Genomic DNA, 22,069 nt, shown 5'->3' on the forward strand with positions numbered 1-22,069 from the left:
AGCACCTTCCTGTATCCTACTCTTTGCTCCATTCAACCGTCATTGGGACTGTGGGCCACTGAGTGTATAACCCTTCTCCCACTGAGTTATAACCCTTCTCCCTGACCTCTAAAAGCAAGAGGAGCTAGGTCTTAGTGTTCCCTAGTGGTAACAATGCAATTGTTTTCCCAGTCACAAGCTTGAACTGTACAAGTTCAAAATAAGGTTCTTATTTAAATGGAGGAAAAGAAATAGTCACTCAGAGATTTAAGTGATTGATATTGGCCGGTGAGGGAACAGAATAACAACACAGAGCATTATTTATTCATTATTCATTTGATTTCTATACCGCCCTTCCAAAAATGGCTCAGGGCGGTTTACATTAAAACAAAACAATTAAAATCAATTAACAATTAAAATCCAAGATTATAAAACACCATAAAACAATTAATCAGTTAAAACATTCAAAACAGTTTAAAAACCTTGGGAAACCAGGTTACAACAGATTAAAAACATCTACAACAATTTAAATACTCTGGAAAACCAGGCCAAACAGATAGGTCAAACCAATCATTAAAGATTGGCCCAAGAGTTGAAAAAACTTCTCAAAGACTTTGAGTCTGACCCTGACACAACAATTGCGAGGTCAGAAAAGGTTGGGTCGGACCCAACTCCGACTTTTAGGTCTGTTCACATACCTAACGTCTACTATCAGATTCCAGCTTGATAAAATATGCTTTATATAATGCGCTCTTTCTTCTGGGTGGAGTATTTTGCATCCTGCTTTCTCCCAAAGTGATCCTCCAGATCTTGAATCTTGAAATGTATTTCAAGCTAACACTCATGCTATGTTTCTTTAAGACAAGAGACAAGTTTAAGCAGCATAATCAAAGTGCTTGCACTAAAAGAGCTACATCGACATCACTTAGGCTCTGATGGAACAAGAGCTTTCTAAACTGATAACATTATCTGTTAGGCTGCTGGAAAGTTACTTCACTGTTTCCTTACAAAAGAATGGCAAATCATACTTTGTCTAGTCATATATCAACTATATTTGTGGTTCAGTTCTTAGAGAAATCCATGGCTTGTTGCACTGGGCAGCATCCAGACTTTCAGCAGAATGATGCTCAAAATTCTGATGCTCCATTCTGTGAATGGAAGGAGAGTTGTACTCAGGGGTGTAGCTATAATTGAGCAGGTGGGTTCAAAGAACCCAGGGGCCCCCAGCTCCTGAGGGCCCCGCAGCTCCGCCCCTCCCTATTCTCTCCTTTATCTGCCTTTCTCCAAGGGGCTGCCAGGGAGAGGGGCGAACACAGCTACATCCCTGGTTGTACTAATTCAAGAGGTTCTTATGAGAGTGGAGTAGGCCCTTGTGTGACTGCAGCCCTTTTTCTGTCCATGAAAGGAGCTTCTGATGGTGGAGCATTGCTCCACTGAAGGTCTGAATGCTGCCCATTGTGTGTAGGTAACATCGTTTGTAATATAGCCTGCTTAGTTTTCTCAGTGTTTTAATAGCAAAAGTTCCTGTCTGCAATATTTGAACTGAGTTTGTTCATAGTCTGATCACAGAGATCTTTCCCTGTCAATGTTACAGTATTAAGATAACATTAAACACTAGCTTAACCTGCATAGAGCACCTGCATGCTAGTACTTGATTGCTCCCCTCACCCTCTGGTCTTGTGGTAGCAAGCATGACTTGTCCCCATAGTAAGCAGGGTCTGCCCTGATTGCATATGAATGGGAGACTTGATGTGTGAGCACTGCAAGATATTCCCCTCAGGGGATGAAGCTGCTCTGGGAAGAGCAGAAGGTTTCAAGTTCCCTCCCTGGCTTCTCAAAGATAGGGCTGAGAGAGATTCCTGCATGCAACCTTGGAGAAACCGCTGTCAGTCTGTGAAGACAATACTGAGCTAGATAGACCAATGGTTTGCCTCTGTTTATGGCAGCTTCCTATGTCCCTATGTTCCCCTGCCACAGGTGCCCCCACCTCAGAGACCTCTCCACCCTCACCTGAGCCACACTCCTCCTCCTTCTCCATCCCATTGCTTCCACCCCCTTCACCCTCTAGGTCAATCCTCCATCCATTTACACCACCACCCTCACCCCTCTTGGTCACAGCGGCAGCGTTGCTGGTGCCTATTGCCCAAGCTGCTTCCCCCTATCCCCAGGGTTCTCTCCACTCAAGCCCCACTCCTGCTCCTCCCCACAGAAGGAGCAGCAGCAGAGGTTGACCAGGCCCTTTCTCACTGCTGCCGCCATGGCTGCTCGTTCCCATCAGGTAGTTTACAGGCCCAGGCCCGTCCCTTGCCTGCCTTCCTCCCTCCGCCAATGGCCTCGGTAGCCCCAAACAGCAGCAGTGGTTGACTGGGCCCTTCCTTGCTGCCAATCCTCCTCCCTGTCTGCATATGGAATGCCCACTGCCCAATCACCATGGTTCTTCTGCTCCCATAGGCTCCTCCTCCCTATCTGCATATGGAATCCCCACTGCCCAATCAAGGCGTTGTGCTAACGAACTCTCGCAAGAGCTGCCATGCACGGGATTAGCCACGGGTATGCCTCAGATAATTATATATATAAATTATGATATTAAACATTTGGCAGATTTCAAGCTAGATTAGTGCATTCCTAAATGCACTGGTTTTTGTTGCTCTTGTTATTATTATATGATTACATGGGTGGGGTGGGGTGGGCCAGGCCTGTCTCTTTAATTGGTATTATTTGTTCGAAACTGAACCATAAAAGGGATGGTATTTTCACTTGACTCAAATCAGTGCTCAAGCAACCAATAAAATAGGAAAATGTCAGCCAGTTAGTGAACTTTACTGAAGATCTTAGATGAGGAGTGATTTGTGCCTGTTATGTTCTGGTCTCATATGTAGGAGGACACCATTTGGTCTTGAGTAACAATAATAAACTTTTCTCCAATTCTCCATTTTACATTTCTGGTAAAGAATATAGGGTGCACTCTGTTGCCCCCTCTCGTAGCCAGAGAGAATGAATGTCTAGTTAATGCTGTCTATATACGAAAAAATAGAGATGTGCACAAAAGAGATTTTGCTATTTGTTTCTAGCTCAAAACAAATAGCAAGATCCTCAAATCAATTGGTCAGAACAGTGGCCAAAGCCGGCTTTTTCAATGAATCACTCTGAAACACTCAAAACATTTTGAGTGTTTTGTGCACCATTTTGAGACCTGTTTTTCTGAGGACAGCTGGTCTACCAATTGGGGTCAGTGGGTAGACCAGTCCTTCGAGGTGGGCTGATGCACTAAGTCCGTACTGGAGGGCAGGTCTACCCGCTGACCACAATAGGTAGACCAGCTATCCCCAGAAAAAACAGGTCTGTTAATTGGTAGTTCAGAATTTATCTTTTCTATGGCCACCATAGAGTTTACCTATTTTGTGGCTTGTTTACCTTCACTAATACTACCTTGGTGCTATTCTCACGATCGGGGAAAATCCGGCTAGGAAAGCCTAGCCTGATTTTTCCCGATCGTAAGAACCACCAAGCTCGGCTGTGAGCCCGGTGGTTCGCAAGCGGGTCACCCTCTGAAGTGCCCCTGTCCTAAAACCAGGTTTGCGAATGCACCACAAACCTGGTTTTAATAATCGTGAGTAGCCGCGGCCTGGTTCCTACTTGCAGCCGAGCCCGGTGGTTCTAACAATTGGCAAAAATCGGGCTAGGCTCTCCTAGCCCAATTTTTGCTGATCGTCAGAATAGCCCCGATGTCTTACATTGAAACCTTTGCTATTTTGCTACATCTGTGGTTTAGTTTTTATGTTTTTAAACTTTTGAAAGTTTGTTTTTAAACTTTCAACTTTCAATTGCACATTAAAGAAGGTCATTGGAAAAAGCCTTGAAGTGTGGAAATGCTTGCCCTTATACCATCTTATTCATTTTTGTTCCATCTTTTGGAGCTGATTCAAACCTTCAAGGCAGGTAATAACATCAGAAACTTAAAGAAAGATAAACCTAGTAAGCTGCCTTCTACTGAGTCAGACCACTGGCCTATCTTCTGTTTGTTTGTTTTAGTCATTCAGTTTCTATACCACCCTTCCAAAATGGCTCAGGATGGTTTACAATTAAAACAGAACAATTAAAATCAATTAACAATTAAAACAGAGATTATAAAACACATAAAACAACAATTAAGTGGGGATGTGCGAAACGTTTTGGATACAAAACGTTTTGTACCCAAAACAGCCTGTTTCGGGTGTTTTGTAGACAAAACAAAACACCCATTTTCCAGATCCAAAAGTTTTGTATACAAAACAAAATGTCCCTGTTTCGGCTACAAAACGTTTTGTTGTTTCAGACCTCCATTTTGTAGTGATCTCTGAGTCAGTCTCCATTTTGTGTTTGACATCTCTTTGAATTTCCCACCCTTCCAGCCTTCTGATCAGTGACCTAAATCATGGGCTGACCTGCTGACAATTCCCTCCTTGTTCCCCATTGGCTCTTTTGCTTCTTCCCACTCTTTACTGACCCCACATTGGCCAGGGGAAGGGTTGCTAACCCATGGGGTGCTGGGTTCTGTTGTTTCTGTGGTGTTCTGAGTGTAGATTCTCTGGTAGCATATGAGAGTGGATTCTTGTTTTTCACTGAAAATCTCATATGCTACCAGAGAATCTACAATGAACACCTCAGAAACACAAAACCCAGTACCCCAAGGGCTTGTGGGTATGGAGGTGGTTGGCACCCTATGTGCACTACACAACCCCTCGCTCTAGGAAACCCCAGTGCCCCCCAAGTGGAATTATGGGGCTGCTGAAACCTCCACTATTCCCTATGGGAGAAATCTTAAAAGACACGTAAACTTCAACAATTCACAAAAGATCAGCCCTTTGCCCAATGGAGAGGAGAACTGGTCTTGTGGCTGAGCATGACTTGTCTCCATAGCTAAGCAGGATCTGCCCTGGTTGCATATGAATGGGAGACTTGATGTGTGAGCACCGCAAGATATTCCCCTCAGGGGATGAATCCGCTCTGGGAAGAGCAGAAGGTTTCAAGTTCCCTCCCTAGCTTCTCCAAGATAGGGCTGAGAGAGATTCCTGCCTGCAACCTTGGAGAAGCCGCTGCCAGTCTGTGAAGACAATACTGAGCTAGATAGACCTAAGGTCTGACTCAGTATATGGCAGTTTCCTATGTTCCTAATTCTTTTGAGTTAATTCTGGAAGTTTCCTTGCCCCCATTGGGCACTACCACCCAACACACTCCACTCTGGGTCATCCCTTTCCCCTTGATTTGAAGCGATACACTTGCTGGAATCCCCATTATTCCCTATGGGAAAATTCTTAAAGATGTGTAAACTTAAAAAATTCACAAAAAATCAGCCCTTTGCCTAATTCCTTTGAAATTTGGGTGGTAGCTTCCACCCATTGGACACTACCACCACCACCCACTCTTTTTGCCCTGGGCCCCTTTTTAAAAATCCAAATCGATTCAGATTCAGAAAATTCGGCTACAAAACAAAACAGGGCTGATTCGGCTTAAGAAAATTTGGGTACAAAACAAAACGGGGGTGTTTCGATTTGGATACAAATCAAAAGAAGAAAATTCCAAAATGCACACCCCTACAATTAAGCAATCAGAACAATTTAAAAACCCTGAAAAACCAGGTTAGAACATTAAAAACCTTTACAACTATTTTAAAACCCTGGAATGCCAGGTCAAACAGATAGGTTTTAAGGGCTCTCCTGAAGGCCAATAAAGAGTTCAAGTTATGGATTTCTGCAGGGAGTACATTCCACAGTCCAGGAGTGGCTACAGAGAAGGCCTGCCTCTGAGTCTCCACCAGACGTACCAGTGGTAACTGGAGACCGACCTCCTCAGATGACCTTAACGTGTGGTGGGGATCATGCAGAAGAAGGTGCTCTCTATGCTCAGGGTTGTCTGCACAGACTGGCAGCAGCTTCTCCAAGGTTGCAGGCAGGAGTCTCTCTCAGCCCTCTCTTGGAGATGCTTCCAGGGAGGGAATTTGGGACCTTCTGCATGCAAGCATGCCTATGCTCTCCCCCATCCCCTTAGGGATATATCTTACAGTGTTCACAAATGTAGTCTGCCATTCAAATATAAACCAGGGTGAATCCTGCTTAGCAGACAATTCCTGCTTGCTGACACAAGACCAGCTCTCCTCCCCAACTCAAGACTCCAGGAGGAGGCATGTAAGTTGGGGTGAACCATAGGGGAATGAAATGGGGCAAATGCAAAAAATGCTAGAAAAGTCTGCAAAGGGGACTTTTTATATCTTTTGAAAAAAGGCTACTTCAGGACAGAGCCTACTTTATAATAGTCACCAGCACACCAGTAAAACACACATTCAAGCAAATCACACATGTAAAACTCTCTCACACACACGAATCACATGCACACAAATTGATATTACTTCTGAAGAGAAACTCACTGGCTAAGCAGGGGTTAGGGATTTTGGTTTTACTTTCCTGGGAGGAGACAAGCCGAACAGCCAACTTCTGCCACATTGTGGCTCATTCAGCAGCAAATCCCCATGTCCGAAAAATGCCAGTGAGGGGGGGGGGCACATAAGACCCCAGGAGAACCAATCAGGAAGCTCCTTCTGGGAGAGGGCGAAACTAACAGACAGAGTATTAACCCTTTCTAGACTCTGCTGCTGCCCAGGAAATGCCGACCGGGATCAAAACTCACAGGGAGTGCAACTGTCCACTTCTTGCGTGTGCACACACACATACGCCAATCCACCCCCTTTGTCTTATTAACAGTACACCCATAATCAAATGTAATTGTTTTCATGCACTGAATCCTAGAACTGCTTTTGCAGGAGTGTCCACTATACAGAATTCTATACTGTTTTGTTGTACTCACATATCAAAGTACATCTGCCAGGTACATTTAATGAATGTCCTCTATAGCCCTATTCAGACATTATGCTGTACAAGTGTACAAATGTCTGAAAACTCATACATGTATTTATGTGAACGACTGTTCCTGTGTTCATTTAAAAAGTGAACCTAGATACATGCTTTTCAAATGCATGGTTCAGATAGGAAGTGTAATTATGTACCTGCATTCAGCATACCTGATGGGTTTAGCACCTGTATATCTCCGGGATTGCCTCTCTTGGCCAGTTGTATCCCATCCTGTGAGGTCTTCTCAGTTGGCCCTCGTTAGTGTCCCGAGCTCTGGTGTACTACGTAGTGGCTGGGCCCATAGTAGGGCCTTCTCTGTGGCTGCCCCTCTTCTTTGGAACACCCCCCCCAGATTCGTTCAGCCCCCTCCTTGGTGGCTTTTAAGGCCCTTCTTAAGACTTCCTTTTCACTAGGCTTTTGCCCTTTAATCCCCCGCCCCCAGTTATTGCTATTGTTATTGTTATTGTTCGCCACCTATAGTCTTTGGAGGAGGTGGTATACAAGAAATTTTAAAATAAATAAAATAATAAATAATACCATGTAAATGACTGTTAACTGTGCACAGATCTGTACCTATGTACACTTGTTGTATGAGTGTTATGTGTAAATGGGCCTCATAACCTGTTAGGATTGATATATCTGTAGTCTCTCAGTCTGCCTCCTCTACATGCTTTCTCTGGCGCATTTCTGCTGGTATACAGTTGACATCAGCTCCTGTATCCAACTTAAACTGAATAATTTTCTTGTTTCTGCCTCTTTTTGGATCCACATCTGCCTCTTTTTCTTTGTCTGCCTTTCTAACTACTGCTAGAAACAGTGCACTTGTGCTGCCACTGGGATCTGGAGATTCCCCACTCTCCCCCCCTCCCCACTTCTCCTGTATTTCATGTAGTTTCCTCAGATATTTTATTTTCTGCAATGCATACTTGTGCAAAATGGTTTCTTTTTTTAAAAAAGTTGTGGCTAATCCTGCCCCATGCTGGACGTTCCTCCACTTTGCTCTCTTTTCCCCCCTACATCTTTTATAGATTTTTGTCTCCTCTTTCTCCAGAGCAGTTTTCTGCTGAGGCCTAGCACTTTATCTTTCTGCTTATCTGTGGCTTGCCCCTTGTTTCTTAATCTCATGTAGTGGTGTGCACAAGCCATTGGAAGTCGAACCAGCTAGCATCAAACTCAGGTAGTTTGGTGGCCCAATCGCAAGCCAAACCAGGGCCTTTTGGTCCACAATCGAACCAGACCAAGCCCAGTTTAATGTGAACTGGTTTGACTTCAAAGGGTGGGGGGGCAGCACTGGGGTAGTGATAAGAAAGGTTGTTTAAGATTCTTACCACTCACGGCTCCCCACCACTCGCCAGCCCCCAGTACATGTCAATCGCCTCCAGAAATCTACTTAAACAAGCCACCTGCACTACAGCAGCGCAGTTCTGGCCTCCATGGATGACCCTACAAATGGTCTCCGTGCATCCGCCACCTGTTTAAGATTTCTGGAGGCGACTGGGGTATACTGGGGTCCAGCGAGCACCGGCAAACAGTAAGAACCTTAAACAAACTTTCTCAATGCTCCCCCGCCACTTTTCAGTTTATCCCCCACCCCTTTACAAGTATTGCTGCCTGAACTGTAGAACTGGTTCTATTGAACGGACCAGACTGGTAAACTGGGTTGACCAAACCGGTTCAGCAGAACACGGTTCAGTTGAAATTAGATTTGAATTCAAACCGAATTGTGTTTTGCAGTTCGTGCACACTTTCAGATTTATTTATTTTTTGCAATATTTTCATCTGTTTTGGGGACATTTCATATGCTCAGGCTGTTTTCAATGTTTTTTCAATTGTTAGGTCCTCTTCCTGCAAAAATTTATCTTGGGTTCTTTTGAATTGGATCCCATTAATATCTTGTCCTCAATCAGATCATCACTAGCATGAAAAGCACAGTCTCTAGCTATGAGATGTGAGTGTGTGATCCACTCATCCACTGTTTCTGTTGAATTTTGCTGCCTTTCATAAAATAGTTTGTGTTGTATGGAGACTTTTTTTCCTGAGTGTTTAGTATGCTTCAAACAATGCAAACAGCTCCGTAGGCTTCTTTCTCTCTTCTGCAGATAGTTTCCCACTAGCTCCCCAGGCCCTGCAGATATCTCTATCTTTCTATCCAATGCTGATTCTTGTAGCCTTTTGTTCTTCGGACCATTTGTCGTCTGCTGGACCTGCAAAAATTAGTTCCATGAGCTTCATCCAATTTTCAGCAATGTTCCCACTATTAAAGTCCATAAGAGGTACTTTCCTGGTGCTGGAGGCAACCTCTGTTCGGGAGTGTGTTGTTTTCAGCTTTTTGTTCTCCGTTTCTTCTGAAACCATGTTATGTTCTGGTTTTTCACACATGGCAGACACCATTTGGTCTTTGAGGGTCAACAAAGTTTTATTCAATCCTCCATTTTAGATTTCTGGTAAAGAGTGTGAGGTACATTCTGTGGCCCCTCTGATAGCCTGAGAGAAAGCATGTCTGGTTCATGCTGTCTGTATACATACATTACAATGCTTATCCACCATAGAATAGATTAGCACTGGCGTAACTGTAAGTCAATTCTGGGCGTAGCAAAATACCTTTAAAAAACCCTGCACTGCTAATCCTGCTTAGGTATATGGGCCAATTTAGATGACCCAACAAACCAGCAGTTGGGTCATGAATATTATCCCAGTCCTGTGTGCTCCTTCCTTCCACCTTGCCTTACATGCCAACATCTCAGCTACTTTAAACAGCAGCTAAGTGTGAAACCAGAGTCATTGTTTAGCTGTTGTTTATAGCATTAATCTTGGTTCCACATCTTGGTTTAACTGTTGTCCCTAAGCAACAGATCTGGGTTTGGATAAAACATGGATCTGTTGTCTAAACTATTTTATTTAATTATTGCATTTCTATACTGCCTCATACCAGTGACTCATGGTGACTTACAAAACTAGGAAGTCCAATATCAGATCACAGAATCAGAATGGAGAAGGTGAGGTCACATTCATCATCCAACAAATCATGGTTTGGGGTCATCTGAATAGGCCCAGTGAATGTGTATTTATCCACTTCCAAACAATGTGACCAAACCCATGAATACAATTACTATTACCTCCCTTCCAAATGAACCATCTTTAATTTTTATCATTTAACATTTCAGATTTGTACATTTAGGTTATAATAACATCAAAATAAAATACCAGCTCAACGTAAATCCTTTTCCACTCCTGTTTTTCAGAACAAAACAGAACACAGGAAATGGAGGCTACCACTGCTCAGGGGAAGGAACACACTTCAGGCTTAAAACCTTTTCACCAAGATCCATGAACCAAGTTCCTTTTCTATGTTGAACTGTAAGGTCTGAAAAATAACATGCTGCCTCTATGGGACAAAGAGATGCTAGTGGTAAGAAGGCTATTCATTCACTTTTCTGAATAGAAGAACTTCAGGAACAATGGCTTCAAAAGTCTCATGTTTGTATGTCCTGACGGTTGTTTGTTGGGCAAGTGCTCTTTGGTACTTAAGTATAACACGTCCTACTTCATCCTATACCGTCCACAGAACTTACCACAGCACCTCAATAGCTAGGAAAAATGTCTCCTTTGGCAATATAAGAACTCGACCAATAAATCCCCACTCGTTTGATTTTCTCATAAATGAGCCTGAGAAGTGTGAGAAGAATGCCCCTTTTCTGGTCATTCTGATCAGCACAACTCATAAAGAATTTGATGCGAGACAAGCCATTCGAGAGACATGGGGAGACGAGAATAACTTCAAAGGCATTAAGATTTCCACTCTCTTTCTTCTGGGGAAAAACACAGACCCTGTGTTAAATCAGATGGTAGAACAAGAAAGTCAGATTTTCCATGACATTATTGTGGAGGATTTCACTGACTCTTATCATAACCTGACTCTGAAAACTTTAATGGGAATGAGGTGGGTGGCTACGTTTTGTTCAAAAGCCAAATACATCATGAAAACAGATAGTGACATTTTTGTCAACATGGACAACCTTATTTACAAGTTGCTAAAACCCAACACCAAGCCAAGGCGAAGGTATTTCACTGGTTATGTCATCAATGGAGGCCCAATCAGGGATGTCCGTAGCAAATGGTACATGCCTAGGGACTTGTATCCTGACAGCAACTACCCACCATTTTGCTCGGGCACTGGCTACATTTTTTCGGCAGATGTAGCAGAGATGATTTACAAAACCTCCCTCCATACTAGACTTCTTCATCTTGAAGATGTATACGTGGGACTCTGTCTGCGGAAGCTTGGCATCCATCCTTTCCAAAACAGTGGCTTTAATCACTGGAAGATGGCCTACAGCCTGTGTAGATATCGGCGTGTTATCACAGTGCATCAGATCTCGCCTGAAGAAATGCACAGGATTTGGAACGACATGTCAAGCAAGAAGCATCTCAGATGCTAGGACATTTTACAGATGTAAATACTTTGGTTTTTTGTGAAGTCTTTTTTCACCTGAGTAGAGAGAAAATCAGATATTGGACAATGAGAGATTAACTTTCAAGACAGGAAAGTCTTTAATATGTGTTGTCTGCTTGTTCTTTACAGCTTTTACTTCTGGTTTACAAACCACGGGCTCTATTCATGATGGTCTTATTTATACCAGTCAAAAGGTTAGAGTCGCATCTGTCGTATCCAGTTTCACAACTGTGTTCATAAGATGACAAATGACTGCTAGAAATGGTATAATCTGTTCTCATTACACATCTGGAATAGGAACTTGAAAACAAAGATGAGCAACATGAGGCTCCCTGGGGCTTTTTCATGTAACTTGCAAGTTCTTGTTAAAAATCCCAAGAACCCCAGCTTTCATTTTAAAAACAAAGAGACGGAGCCTCATGCTGTCTGAGACGAATTTGAATGTGCAGAGCTGAGCAGTTTTAGGATCATCTTCTGTTCTAAACTAGATGTCTGCCTAAGCTATCACAGAAGATCAATCTCAAGTATAGTGTTTAGTGCCCACGCAAATAAAACAAGACTATACAGTCATTTCTGATTTTACAGCTGGATTCCAAAGGGTCCCATGTAGGCTTTTGCACATGAGCCAGAACACTTCCTGCTTTCCTTCCGACAGCAACCTCTCCCTTCCCTAGACTCTGAGGGACCTCTTAGAAACGGCATCCAGGAAACTCCCTATGAATGGATAGAATCACTTTTTGGTGCACATGGGGCTCTTGGGATCCCAGCTTTTGCTGTAGTCCTACCAGTCTCAGAGATGGATATACTTGTCCCCAGATATGATATCAGGTTTTGCTTTTTAAAACAAACACACAGTGGGCCGCATTCAGACTAGTTTTCTGTTTGTGGTACTATATGTCATTTCCACAAGAGGGAAGGGTTTGGGTTGTTAAACCCTTTTTGCTGATTCCCCCTTTCCACTACTGCCCCCTATCCCCCCTCCATTTGCCTTTGAGGGTTGGGAGACTTTCAGGAGCAGGTTTTGGAGGGGCACAGGAAACTGCAGAGGGAAAGGGGGAATGGTGAACATTGCCCTCCCACCTCCTTGCAAGAGTGAAACATACTCCCATGAATGGAAGGTTTGTCTGGATGTTGCCCACTGTCATCTTTTCCTCACACCAAAGGCAAAATGAGGCTGTAGAAGACATTGATAATACTAAGAGAGAGCAGAAAGCATGTGCCAATATATATATATATATATATATATATATATATATATATATATATATATATTTACAAGCAGCAAATTTCATACATATTAAAAATGGTAAAGGTATTAAAAGGTATCAACTTCCTTTTTGAGAAAGTAAAACATCTATTTTGTAAATCAAAATCATGTCCCATTTTAGAACAGTTGGTAGAGAGAGCATTAAAAAATCAGTATGAATTCCATAATGATTAGGATGGAAGAAGTAAGCAATAGCATTAAACAAGCAGAATGTTAACTGAACATCTTAATCTACTGAGGATGAAAACAACTCCACAACCAACACTTTGGGTAGTACAGTGTTAAACACACAATAGTTCATTGCAGCTGTCGGGATTTCCTACCCTCCTCCGTAAGACAGGGTAATTTACCCAGTCAAATGGCAGTGTGCCGAAAGAAGCAGAGGGCTCCAGGCGCCAGGACAACCCCAGTAATTACCTTTCAGAAGTCAGGAAAGGCTCAGAGAGGCGGGCAACAGAATGGCGGAGATAGAATAGCGATGATATCAGTTCCACAGCTGCAGATGTGTGTAGAAATGCTAGTGAAGCAGGTGGAGTTGGAGAACAAGTCCTCTTGGGAGGCCAGGGATTGGGTGGCCGGGCCAGGGGAAAAGAGCAAGTTGGAAGGCGGGAGGAGTGTCCTAAATGCAGGGCTTTATTTAAGGCAGGGGCTGCCAGAAATGAGACGATTAGCAGGGATGGGGTTTGTTGGTCTGGTGGACTCCCAGAAAGGAGCTCAGACCTTTGCTCCCACTGATAGGCGAAGGAGTGGAATGACTGTATTTCCCTCCTCCCACAACTCTGAGGCAATGCCCGTGCCTATAATTTAGTGCGAGGGGGTGGGAAGGTTAATTAGAGAATTCTTCCTCCCTAAATACAGACAGCAGCATTTTATATTTTAAAGGGCCCTAGTGTTTTTCAAGTACAAAGGGCTGCCCAGAACTGTATTCAGTAGAGATCAGCATAATTAGTTTTTTCAGCAATTAAGAGAACCATGAGCTAAATAGAGAGGCAATCCAAGAAGGAAAGATTATATATTAAGTCAGTTTTTCTCTTCCTTACTCCCTGTGTGCCATTCTCTAACACTGATTAGATTTACTTCATTTGTTAAAGCCAGGAGCCATTAAAATTTGACAGAAGCAGTGAGAACTATATCATAATAAGATTTTTTAAAAACAGCAATATCTTTTTTTTTTTTTAAGGTCACAAAATCAAATATCAGTTTGGCAGCAGTTTATGGGCCAAACCAGATTTGACAGGAACTCCCATCTTTTTTTCAAGAAGTTGCCACACCCCAACTGGATCAGAGTTGCCATGCAGGGGGTCACCCTTTACCCATCACAGATTCCATGATTTATCTTCCGTCCAGAAGCAGCTGTTAGCCATGGATTGGAATATTTATGGGCACAAATGTCCTCTCCATTGCTAGTAGCCATTGGAGAGATTATTTGGCTTGAAGCCACACCTCCGTGTACCCTTTCAAGTTGTTTTTTAATGAAAACATTGGGGAGAATTCCAGTCACAGAACTCCACAACATATCTATTCTGGCCCTATACTTTTCCTAATTTTACCAGTAGCTGAAGCCAACAAAGTAACATCATAGACTATCCCCATCCACTAACAGTTTGATTTTTTCCCTGATTACTAGAATTGAAGGGCTTTCTGATGAGAATAATTCATCCTTGAGGTTTGCACAAATAAAGAGTACAGTTCAAAAGATTATGCAGCAAATCCTGAACTCATTCTGCTTTGCATATGCTATACTTTAGTTTGACTGGAAACTAAGTTTGATATCAAACTAAGTTTAGTTTGATATTTCAGATTCACTGGGAATATCAGATAGGGAGCAGAAAGTGCATTTTTTCTCTTTCTGCTCCCTACCTGATATTCCCAGTGAAGCTGACAGTGAATCAAAAGGTTAGACTCCTTCCATCACAATACTAATGTGTAGACTGGAGTGCCTTGAACATCTTTTATATTTTAGATCGCATCCAACTGTGCCTGGTGCTTTTTGGAATCAGCACTCTCTAGCCCAACAGGTGATCAGTTCTGTGAACTCTGGCAGTACCAACCACCGGGAGGATACAGGTGTTAGAATATCAAATTTGACCAATTGAGGTACCTTTTTCTCCCCCAGATACCTAAAAGGCAGTTGATTCTGTCAGAACTGGTAAGCTGTTAGATAGACAGGAAGGTGGGGTTCACTGAATACATCAGTTGTGCTATTTTAGGCATCCTCCCCTACTTCAGGATGCCCAGTGGGTGTTTTGATTAGTCTTCATTCCCTAGCTCAAACTGCTTCTGAAAGTCACCTGAGTTTCAACAGCCATTTGCCATGTGGCATGATGAGCGCCTGCTGTTTGAGAAACACAAACCCAAAGCTTGAGCATGTGGAACTAGTAGCAAAACACATGGGATCAGCTTTCTTACACATTTGATTCTCTGGAATCAGAGGGGATTTTTCTGATATAAATGAAGGAAGGAAGTATTACTGACTCTCCCATACAGCACAGATTTATAGCATCTGTATAATTATTCAAATGCTCAGAGTTAGTACTCAGTTATTTGGCCAAACTACATTTGATGTTTAATTGCATGTAGCTATTCTCCAGCTCTTAAACATGCACGCACGCACGCATGCACACGCGCGAACACACACACACAGAGCCACGGATTCAGGGCCAATACTGGAAGTCAGCATTGGCCCACAAGTTCCTCTTGCCCAGGACCTTCTGAGGGCTGATATCTGAGACCATCTCTGTGCTCCAACCTTCATTTATCAGTAGCAGAACAACTTTCTCAGCCAAGAGTTACTCTGTTAACAGTATTGTTACAGCACCTCACAATCTGAAACTAACTAAAACTTCTCAGACAGAATATTCAGAAGTCAAACTTTGATATTTATTTTTATCGTCATCAAATACAGAAAGTAAAGCTATGAAAAACAATTTGAACATGAAATTATATGCATCAGAAAAAAGGGAGGACAAGCACTGTAAAACAAACAAGATTTTATGCCTCATACTGTACATGTTTTTTCTTTTCACATTTCTATATGCTTTACTAGTTTTAGTAGATTTCTGTATTGTTTAACATTGAAAGCAGACATTATCATATCCCAGTACTGGAGAAAATAAGTCCAGTTTTTCAGGAAGAAATTCAGAGGCTGTATATTTTACCCTAAATAGGTTTATAAGGTTTTATCAAGGAATATGATATTCTAAACATAACACAGTTTTTTTCTTATTTCTTTGGCAACTAGTATAGTTTGTGTGATGCAGCTGAGAATAGCAATTTTGTCAAAAGATTTCACAAAGACTCTCCAATGAAAAGGCAGGCCCTCCACATCCACTCCCCAGCCCAACCAGTGATACTTTCCATCCATGCTGATGAGAAATTCTGAAAAAATGTCACACACAGAATGGTTTTTATCACAACTAAGAATTTCACATTTAAAATGTATCAGTTTTAGAGATACACATGTGCAAATGTTGCTTTTAATGTTTTCTTCTAATGACATATCATAGCTGCGCATCATTTTCTGCATATGTATATTGAAGTTGTGCCACTGTATAACATTACTAAAACTTTCAGTCATTTCAGTCCATAACTTGAAGAAAACAGACAGCCAATATGCACTAAAGCTATAATCCGAAGTGATTATCATCAGTTGGAGTATTGCCATTGACTGTGGGATGTAATTTGTACAAATGCCTTATATTTTGTTTTTGGCACATTTTCCTTAAAGGCAAGAAAACTCTGCAATCAAAGGCAGACAGAGTTATGTCTGTTAAAGGAGATGTTCATTGATCTTCAGCACACCCTTGCAAATGGCTTGTTCTCACACATATCTCATGTATGTAATGCACATGCACAGTTGAACACGTTTTGTACTAAAGAATTTAAAAACGTCTAGAGATAAAGCCCTACATATTTTATTCACATGACTGGCTTTTAAAGGTGAAGAGAATATAGTAGTTTGTCATAGGAACATGATGGTTTGGTAGAGACTTGCCATATCAGTTCCAAAAAAATGAGAGCAGGTTCATACATTCAGTGGGCACAGTCTAGTGATATTTAACTCTAATTAAGTCATGTTGGAGGCAATAGAATTGGAATTCACTGTAACTAACAAGGAAATCAGACTCTCTCATGACTATCATTTGCTGGAATGTGCCCAATGTCTGCAATATTAAATGAAGGCTTGATGTGTGAAAGCACCACAGATTAAGTCTCACAAGTGGAGATTTCATATCATTTGATATCCAGAGTGATGTATGTGTGAATGGACTCTGTGACAGGTGATATCCTTTTAGACTGCCATCCAATGAAAGCTCCTCTTTAGGAAGAAAGAAGTTCACTTAAACATTCAATGTACTGATAGAAGAAAGCAAAATAAAGTAAAATCCAGATGTTTTGAAAGGTAAAGTCATGCCCTTAATTTGGTGTCGACACCTGGCGACCACAGAGCCAGGTCGTTTTCTTTGGTAGCATACAGGAGGGATTTACCATTGCCTCCTCCTGCCCAGTGTGAGATGATGCCTTTCTATATCACCTTCTTATATTGCTGCTGCCCAGTATAGGTGTTTCCCATATTCTGAGAAACATACCAGCAGGGATTCGAGCCAGCAACCTCTTGCTCACTGGGCAAGTCATTTCCCCACTGCGCCATTAGATGGCCCCTAGATGTTTTAGGTAACTTCAAAAGTATATTTTAGGCATGTAAACATTTAATATTCTGCCTAAACCACCCAAGATACCTGAAGTGCCAGCTTCATAATTTTGCATAAGTAACAAGCAAACCAATGGATGCTCTATCCACGCACACACTTCTGGTTGTGTGATATAGCCAAAACCAGCTGTATAGTTAGTTGACAGGTATGATCGAGGAAGATCAGTCACACACAATACAAAAGGTGCATGTGAAAGATGAACATGTACACTTTCAAAATAAAGCTGAAGAATGCATAGGGAGGCAAATGAATCTTGCTTCAAATTACAGGGCCTCAATAAATCATCTCTTCTTTGAACACTTCTGTAATCCTTTATCATTCCTCCACTCTATGCACTGGACATACAGATCCCTTTGCCCTAAGATCAACTGCCCTAAGATTGCCTCAAGTCTGTTGACTACCAACCTGCTTGAAGCCACATGAAAATGGATATTGTAGGTGGGCTGCTGGTAGTTATTGTTCCATTTCAGCCAATGCAGAACCCATTATAGTGGTGGAAGTATCAGACTAGGACTGGAGAGGACCAAGTTCAAATCCCTGCTCCACTATAAAGCTTTCTGGGTAGCCCTAAGCAGTCACAATTCCTCAGCCAAACATATCTCACAGGGCTGGGGAGCACCTTAATCTCCTTGGAGGAAGGGCAAACTCAAAATGCAAATAAATAAATAAATATCCATTCTGTGGCGGCTGCAGGAGTTCCTATTGTATATCCTTTTCATTGCTTTGATAAGAGAACATTAGCAGCTTGCACAGTTAAAAATGTGTTAACTTTTCCTGACATTCCTTAGCAGTTTTGAGCACCTCTTTCTCATTGGTGGACAGATGGTTAATGGGAGATAGCAAATTACAATGGAGCAGTCAAGATCTGAATTTATCTTGGTGTTACTTTATCCATCTCAGGCACTTCTACATGATGACTTTCTGTCCTTGCACTGTAACATCTACAAAATGATTGACCATGTGACAGGGTCATCACATTTCTCTGCTTGCCTGGCCTGCCCTACACACACATACACATACACACACACACACACACACACACACACACACAGAGGCCAATACTGATGGATCTGGTGTAGGGAAAACCGATAACATGACAATGCCACATCATATGGGGAGTGTTCGCGAATGTTGAAATGGCAGGGTGAAAACCCACCATGAGAAAAGAACATCTAAACTAGCTCTTTGTTGCAGCCTTCAGACATATAGGATTCTACATCACATCCTTAGAGATGCTGGTTGACTTTGAAAGACATCCAGCTCTGTTGGCTTTCTCTTATGGGTTATTACTGGAATCCAGTAATATGGATTACTATGGGTTCAAGGTAATATTGGATCAGTCATGTAGTAATACAAAGAGATGTAATCAATGAACAGTGTTAGAAAAAACCCAATTCAAATAAACATGGAGTAGATTCAGGCATCACAGTAAACCAGAAGCTTGGCTGAACCGATGGTTCCCAGAGCATGTCCATAAGCCTGACTTCCAGTGTCGGTTCAGCTATGCCAACACTGGGTGTGTCGTGAGAACACATCAAAGTTGCCATATTCTGCTCCACTTCTGACATCTGACCTCCACTTCAAATCTTGGTTATAGATATTGGCTTCTGGACCACAAGTAGGGCAGCAAATGCGAACGTTGGCAGGTTCACATGACACATTCAGTTTTGGCATAGCCACCCCAACACCAGATGTCAGTCTCATGGACATGCTCCGGGAACCAGCAGTTTGGCTGAACCACCAGTTCACCATGACTTCTGAACTGCCCATAATAAAGCCTAACATCTGACAACCAAGGCCCAGCCATAAAAATCTAACAGCCCCAAAATTACCTATGGGGAAAAACAAAATGTGAAAAATTAACATCTGCCTAAACCCAGAGATTTTTAAATCTCCTTCAGCACTACATTAATGCTTGGCATTGTGTGTGTGTGTTTCTCTCTCTTTTGAGCAGATTTGTAAATATTCATCATGGAAAGTGTTGTATATATTTTAAGTCAATTTCTTCTCTATTCCACTGCATATATCTGTAGAGTCAGCTTGCAATGTAACTTTTTGTTATGCATGGAGTTGAATCAGGCTTTCTATCCATCAGTGTTTCAAGAGCCTTAAGCATGAGTGCCCAGATTTTTGAATGTACAAGGCTTTTTAAAGAATTAACTGATTTTTATACTTTTCTTAATTATTTTGAGCAAACGGGGGGAAATGGAAATGTTAAGGAAATTGGACATTGAGATGTTAAACATGTAGACATGTTCCTTCACTTGAAGTGTTTGGTCTCAATAAGATTGTAAAGAACCATCAGCCAGTATTTGTTTTAAATTTTATTTGAGGCAAACAAGTGCTTGTATTATGTGGAAAAAATATTTGATTTGTTCAGAGCAGGGGAAATGATTTGAATGAATCACCTTTTTAAAATATATATATATATATATAACCATTATTTGAATAAAAATCATGGCTTTAAAAAAACTGAAATGTAAAATGGACAAAGCACATATTGCCAAGCTTTTAGAAGTTTTATCTTCTGAAGAACTATACCATTATGGATTTTCATAGTGGACGACTTTGGAAGATTCCAGAGTCATTAAGATTCAGTGGATAAGTTGATTCCTTATTGGGATTAAACCTTTATAGGTACACATTTTTTAAGACCACTTTAAAAGAAAAGAGATAATTATCTAAGGAAAATTGTCAACATTATCTGAACTTTAAGTGTACCAGTATATACGAATGGCTGTATTTATGTATTTTTTTTGGTCAAAATTGTATATATTGTTTTATCTAGCGTTATTGTCTAAAAGTGCTTTCTTCTAGTTGAAAAAGTATTATCTAGGGGTCTGTGGGGGTGCCAGCCAAGCTGCTAATCAAGTTTTTTAAATATATATATAAATGTTCAAAGAGAGCTGAAGAAAAATGGAGAGTGTCCTGTACAGTTTACTTCTTTTGGTCACGCTTTCCTGAAAAGTAAACTAGTCTCAGACAGCACAAAGCTAAGCTATAGCCACATCTGTCATGAGGAAGGAGTGTTGTTTTGCTGATCGTTTTTAAACATTGGGAAAATAAATTAAGGGGAAAAAACCTGTTGTAGTTGACCATTATTTCCAGAATGTTTTCTTCAGAAATGCATCATATCATAGTTCTTCTTTAGATTATGTTCTATAGTGATCAACTATAATTAGGCATATATTATAAGCATACAGATAGGTCCATCTAGTGGATTATTCTGAATTTTGCCATAGGGAGCACATGCTCAGTTTAATAATTCCTGGTCAACACTTAACATAATAGAAAGTCTATCACTGCAGAAGTTACTTAAATGAAGTACCAATTAGATTTCATTATGGATCTACTGCTTGGTCTTGCCATATTTAAGTTTAAGAAAATGTATTACAAGTACTTGAACACATTTTAAAAATTGTAATAATGTTATATTGTTTGTTAAATGAATGATCATAGTCACCCTGAGTACTCCATTTTGGTGAGGAAAGGCACAAAAGAATTTATGAAATAAATAAAATATTGATATTATTATTATCAAATATATAACACTTTTCAACAGAAAAGTTCTTAATGTGCTTCACACAGAAAAGGGTATAGGAAGAAGATATAGAATAAAACACTAAGCGGCATCTGCTATATTTTAAATTTGTGAAAGCTTCTGCTCAGACACAATGCAATGCAATATCTTGCTGGCAGGAACACTAAACCTGTAGTTCTTGAAAAGAACGGGCTGGTGTCCATGATCTTCTATTGTTGGCAGTCTGGTTAACAACCACCACCATTAACAAGCCCATGTTCTAAGGAATGCTGCTACATAACTCTGGTACAAGATCATGTTTCATTCATAATTTTATAGAAAGCAATAGATATCCCAGGGCTTACAACCCATCCATAAATCCAGAGAGCTAGCATTTCAGTACTACTACCAAAGAGGAGAAAAAGTTGTATTCGCAATAAGCAATGGCTCACATCTTCCACAGCACTATGAAAGCAAAATAAGGGCTCCGCTTTTGGAAGGTGACAGGAGCCTAACTGTGTTGAAAGCTTGCTCTGAAGCCCAGTGCAGGTGAGGGGAGGGGTATTGATTTTTCCTTCTCTCCCCTTCCTCCAAAAGCCCTTTTAACGGCTAAGAATATGTCCCCAAGGATTGCACAGCCCTCAGTGACATATTCCAGGAAGCAAAAGGGGCTTTTGGAGGCAGGGGAGAGATGCAAAAATCTGTTCTCCCTCCCGGCACTGGGTTGTGGAGCAAGGCTTCAGTTCAGCTATTGTGCCAGGGGCACAGTCCCTTCCTGGTGCCAAGATGGAGAAACACACACAGGCGGAAGATGAAAGAGATTGTGTTTTAATTAAAGAAAGACAAAGAGAAATAAGGCTTCTTATATCCCTCTAAGCCAAAATTACTGGGGATCCTGGTGCGGTAGGGGATGGGGTTACGCAGCACCTGCACACTGGTCCACGGTGAGATCCAGCTAGCATTCTAAGAAAGCTGTCTCTTTATACATGACGTTAAACAAAGCAAGTTACATAATACAGTTTCTTGGCTTACATGTCTATAATGAGCAAAAAGCAGGTGCTTAATGAGATGCAATTCGTTGCTTAAAGTTTTTCATGGCAACTCTGATAAGAAGCTGCAGCCTCTGATAAGAAGCAGAGCTTGTTAAAACTGACCCACAGATGAACTTCGGAGACAGACCCGAGGACTTTCCACTGCTCGCAATACAGTGGTCTTCATGTGGGTAAAACTGTCCCTGTCAGCAATGATGTAGCT

The 22,069-nt window shown here is 41.5% G+C and overlaps 1 protein-coding gene across 1 annotated transcript; it reads left to right on the plus strand.

Moving 5' to 3' along the window:
* The first annotated feature begins 10,321 nt into the window (after positions 1-10,321).
* B3GALT1 (beta-1,3-galactosyltransferase 1) lies at positions 10,322-20,844 on the plus strand. Its single transcript, XM_053264816.1, has one exon. The coding sequence runs from the start codon at positions 10,322-10,324 to the stop codon at positions 11,300-11,302; it is 981 nt and encodes a 326-aa protein (XP_053120791.1). The 3' UTR covers positions 11,303-20,844.
* Positions 20,845-22,069: the final 1,225 nt, after the last annotated feature.

Source organism: Hemicordylus capensis, chromosome 1, assembly GCF_027244095.1.
Source record: "Hemicordylus capensis ecotype Gifberg chromosome 1, rHemCap1.1.pri, whole genome shotgun sequence".
In the NCBI taxonomy this organism is placed as follows: domain Eukaryota; kingdom Metazoa; phylum Chordata; class Lepidosauria; order Squamata; family Cordylidae; genus Hemicordylus; species Hemicordylus capensis.

What these genes read in the sequence shown, in the direction of transcription:
- B3GALT1 (XM_053264816.1), top strand. Translation starts at nt 10,322, where the DNA reads ATGGCTTCAAAAGTCTCATGTTTGTATGTCCTGACGGTTGTTTGTTGG.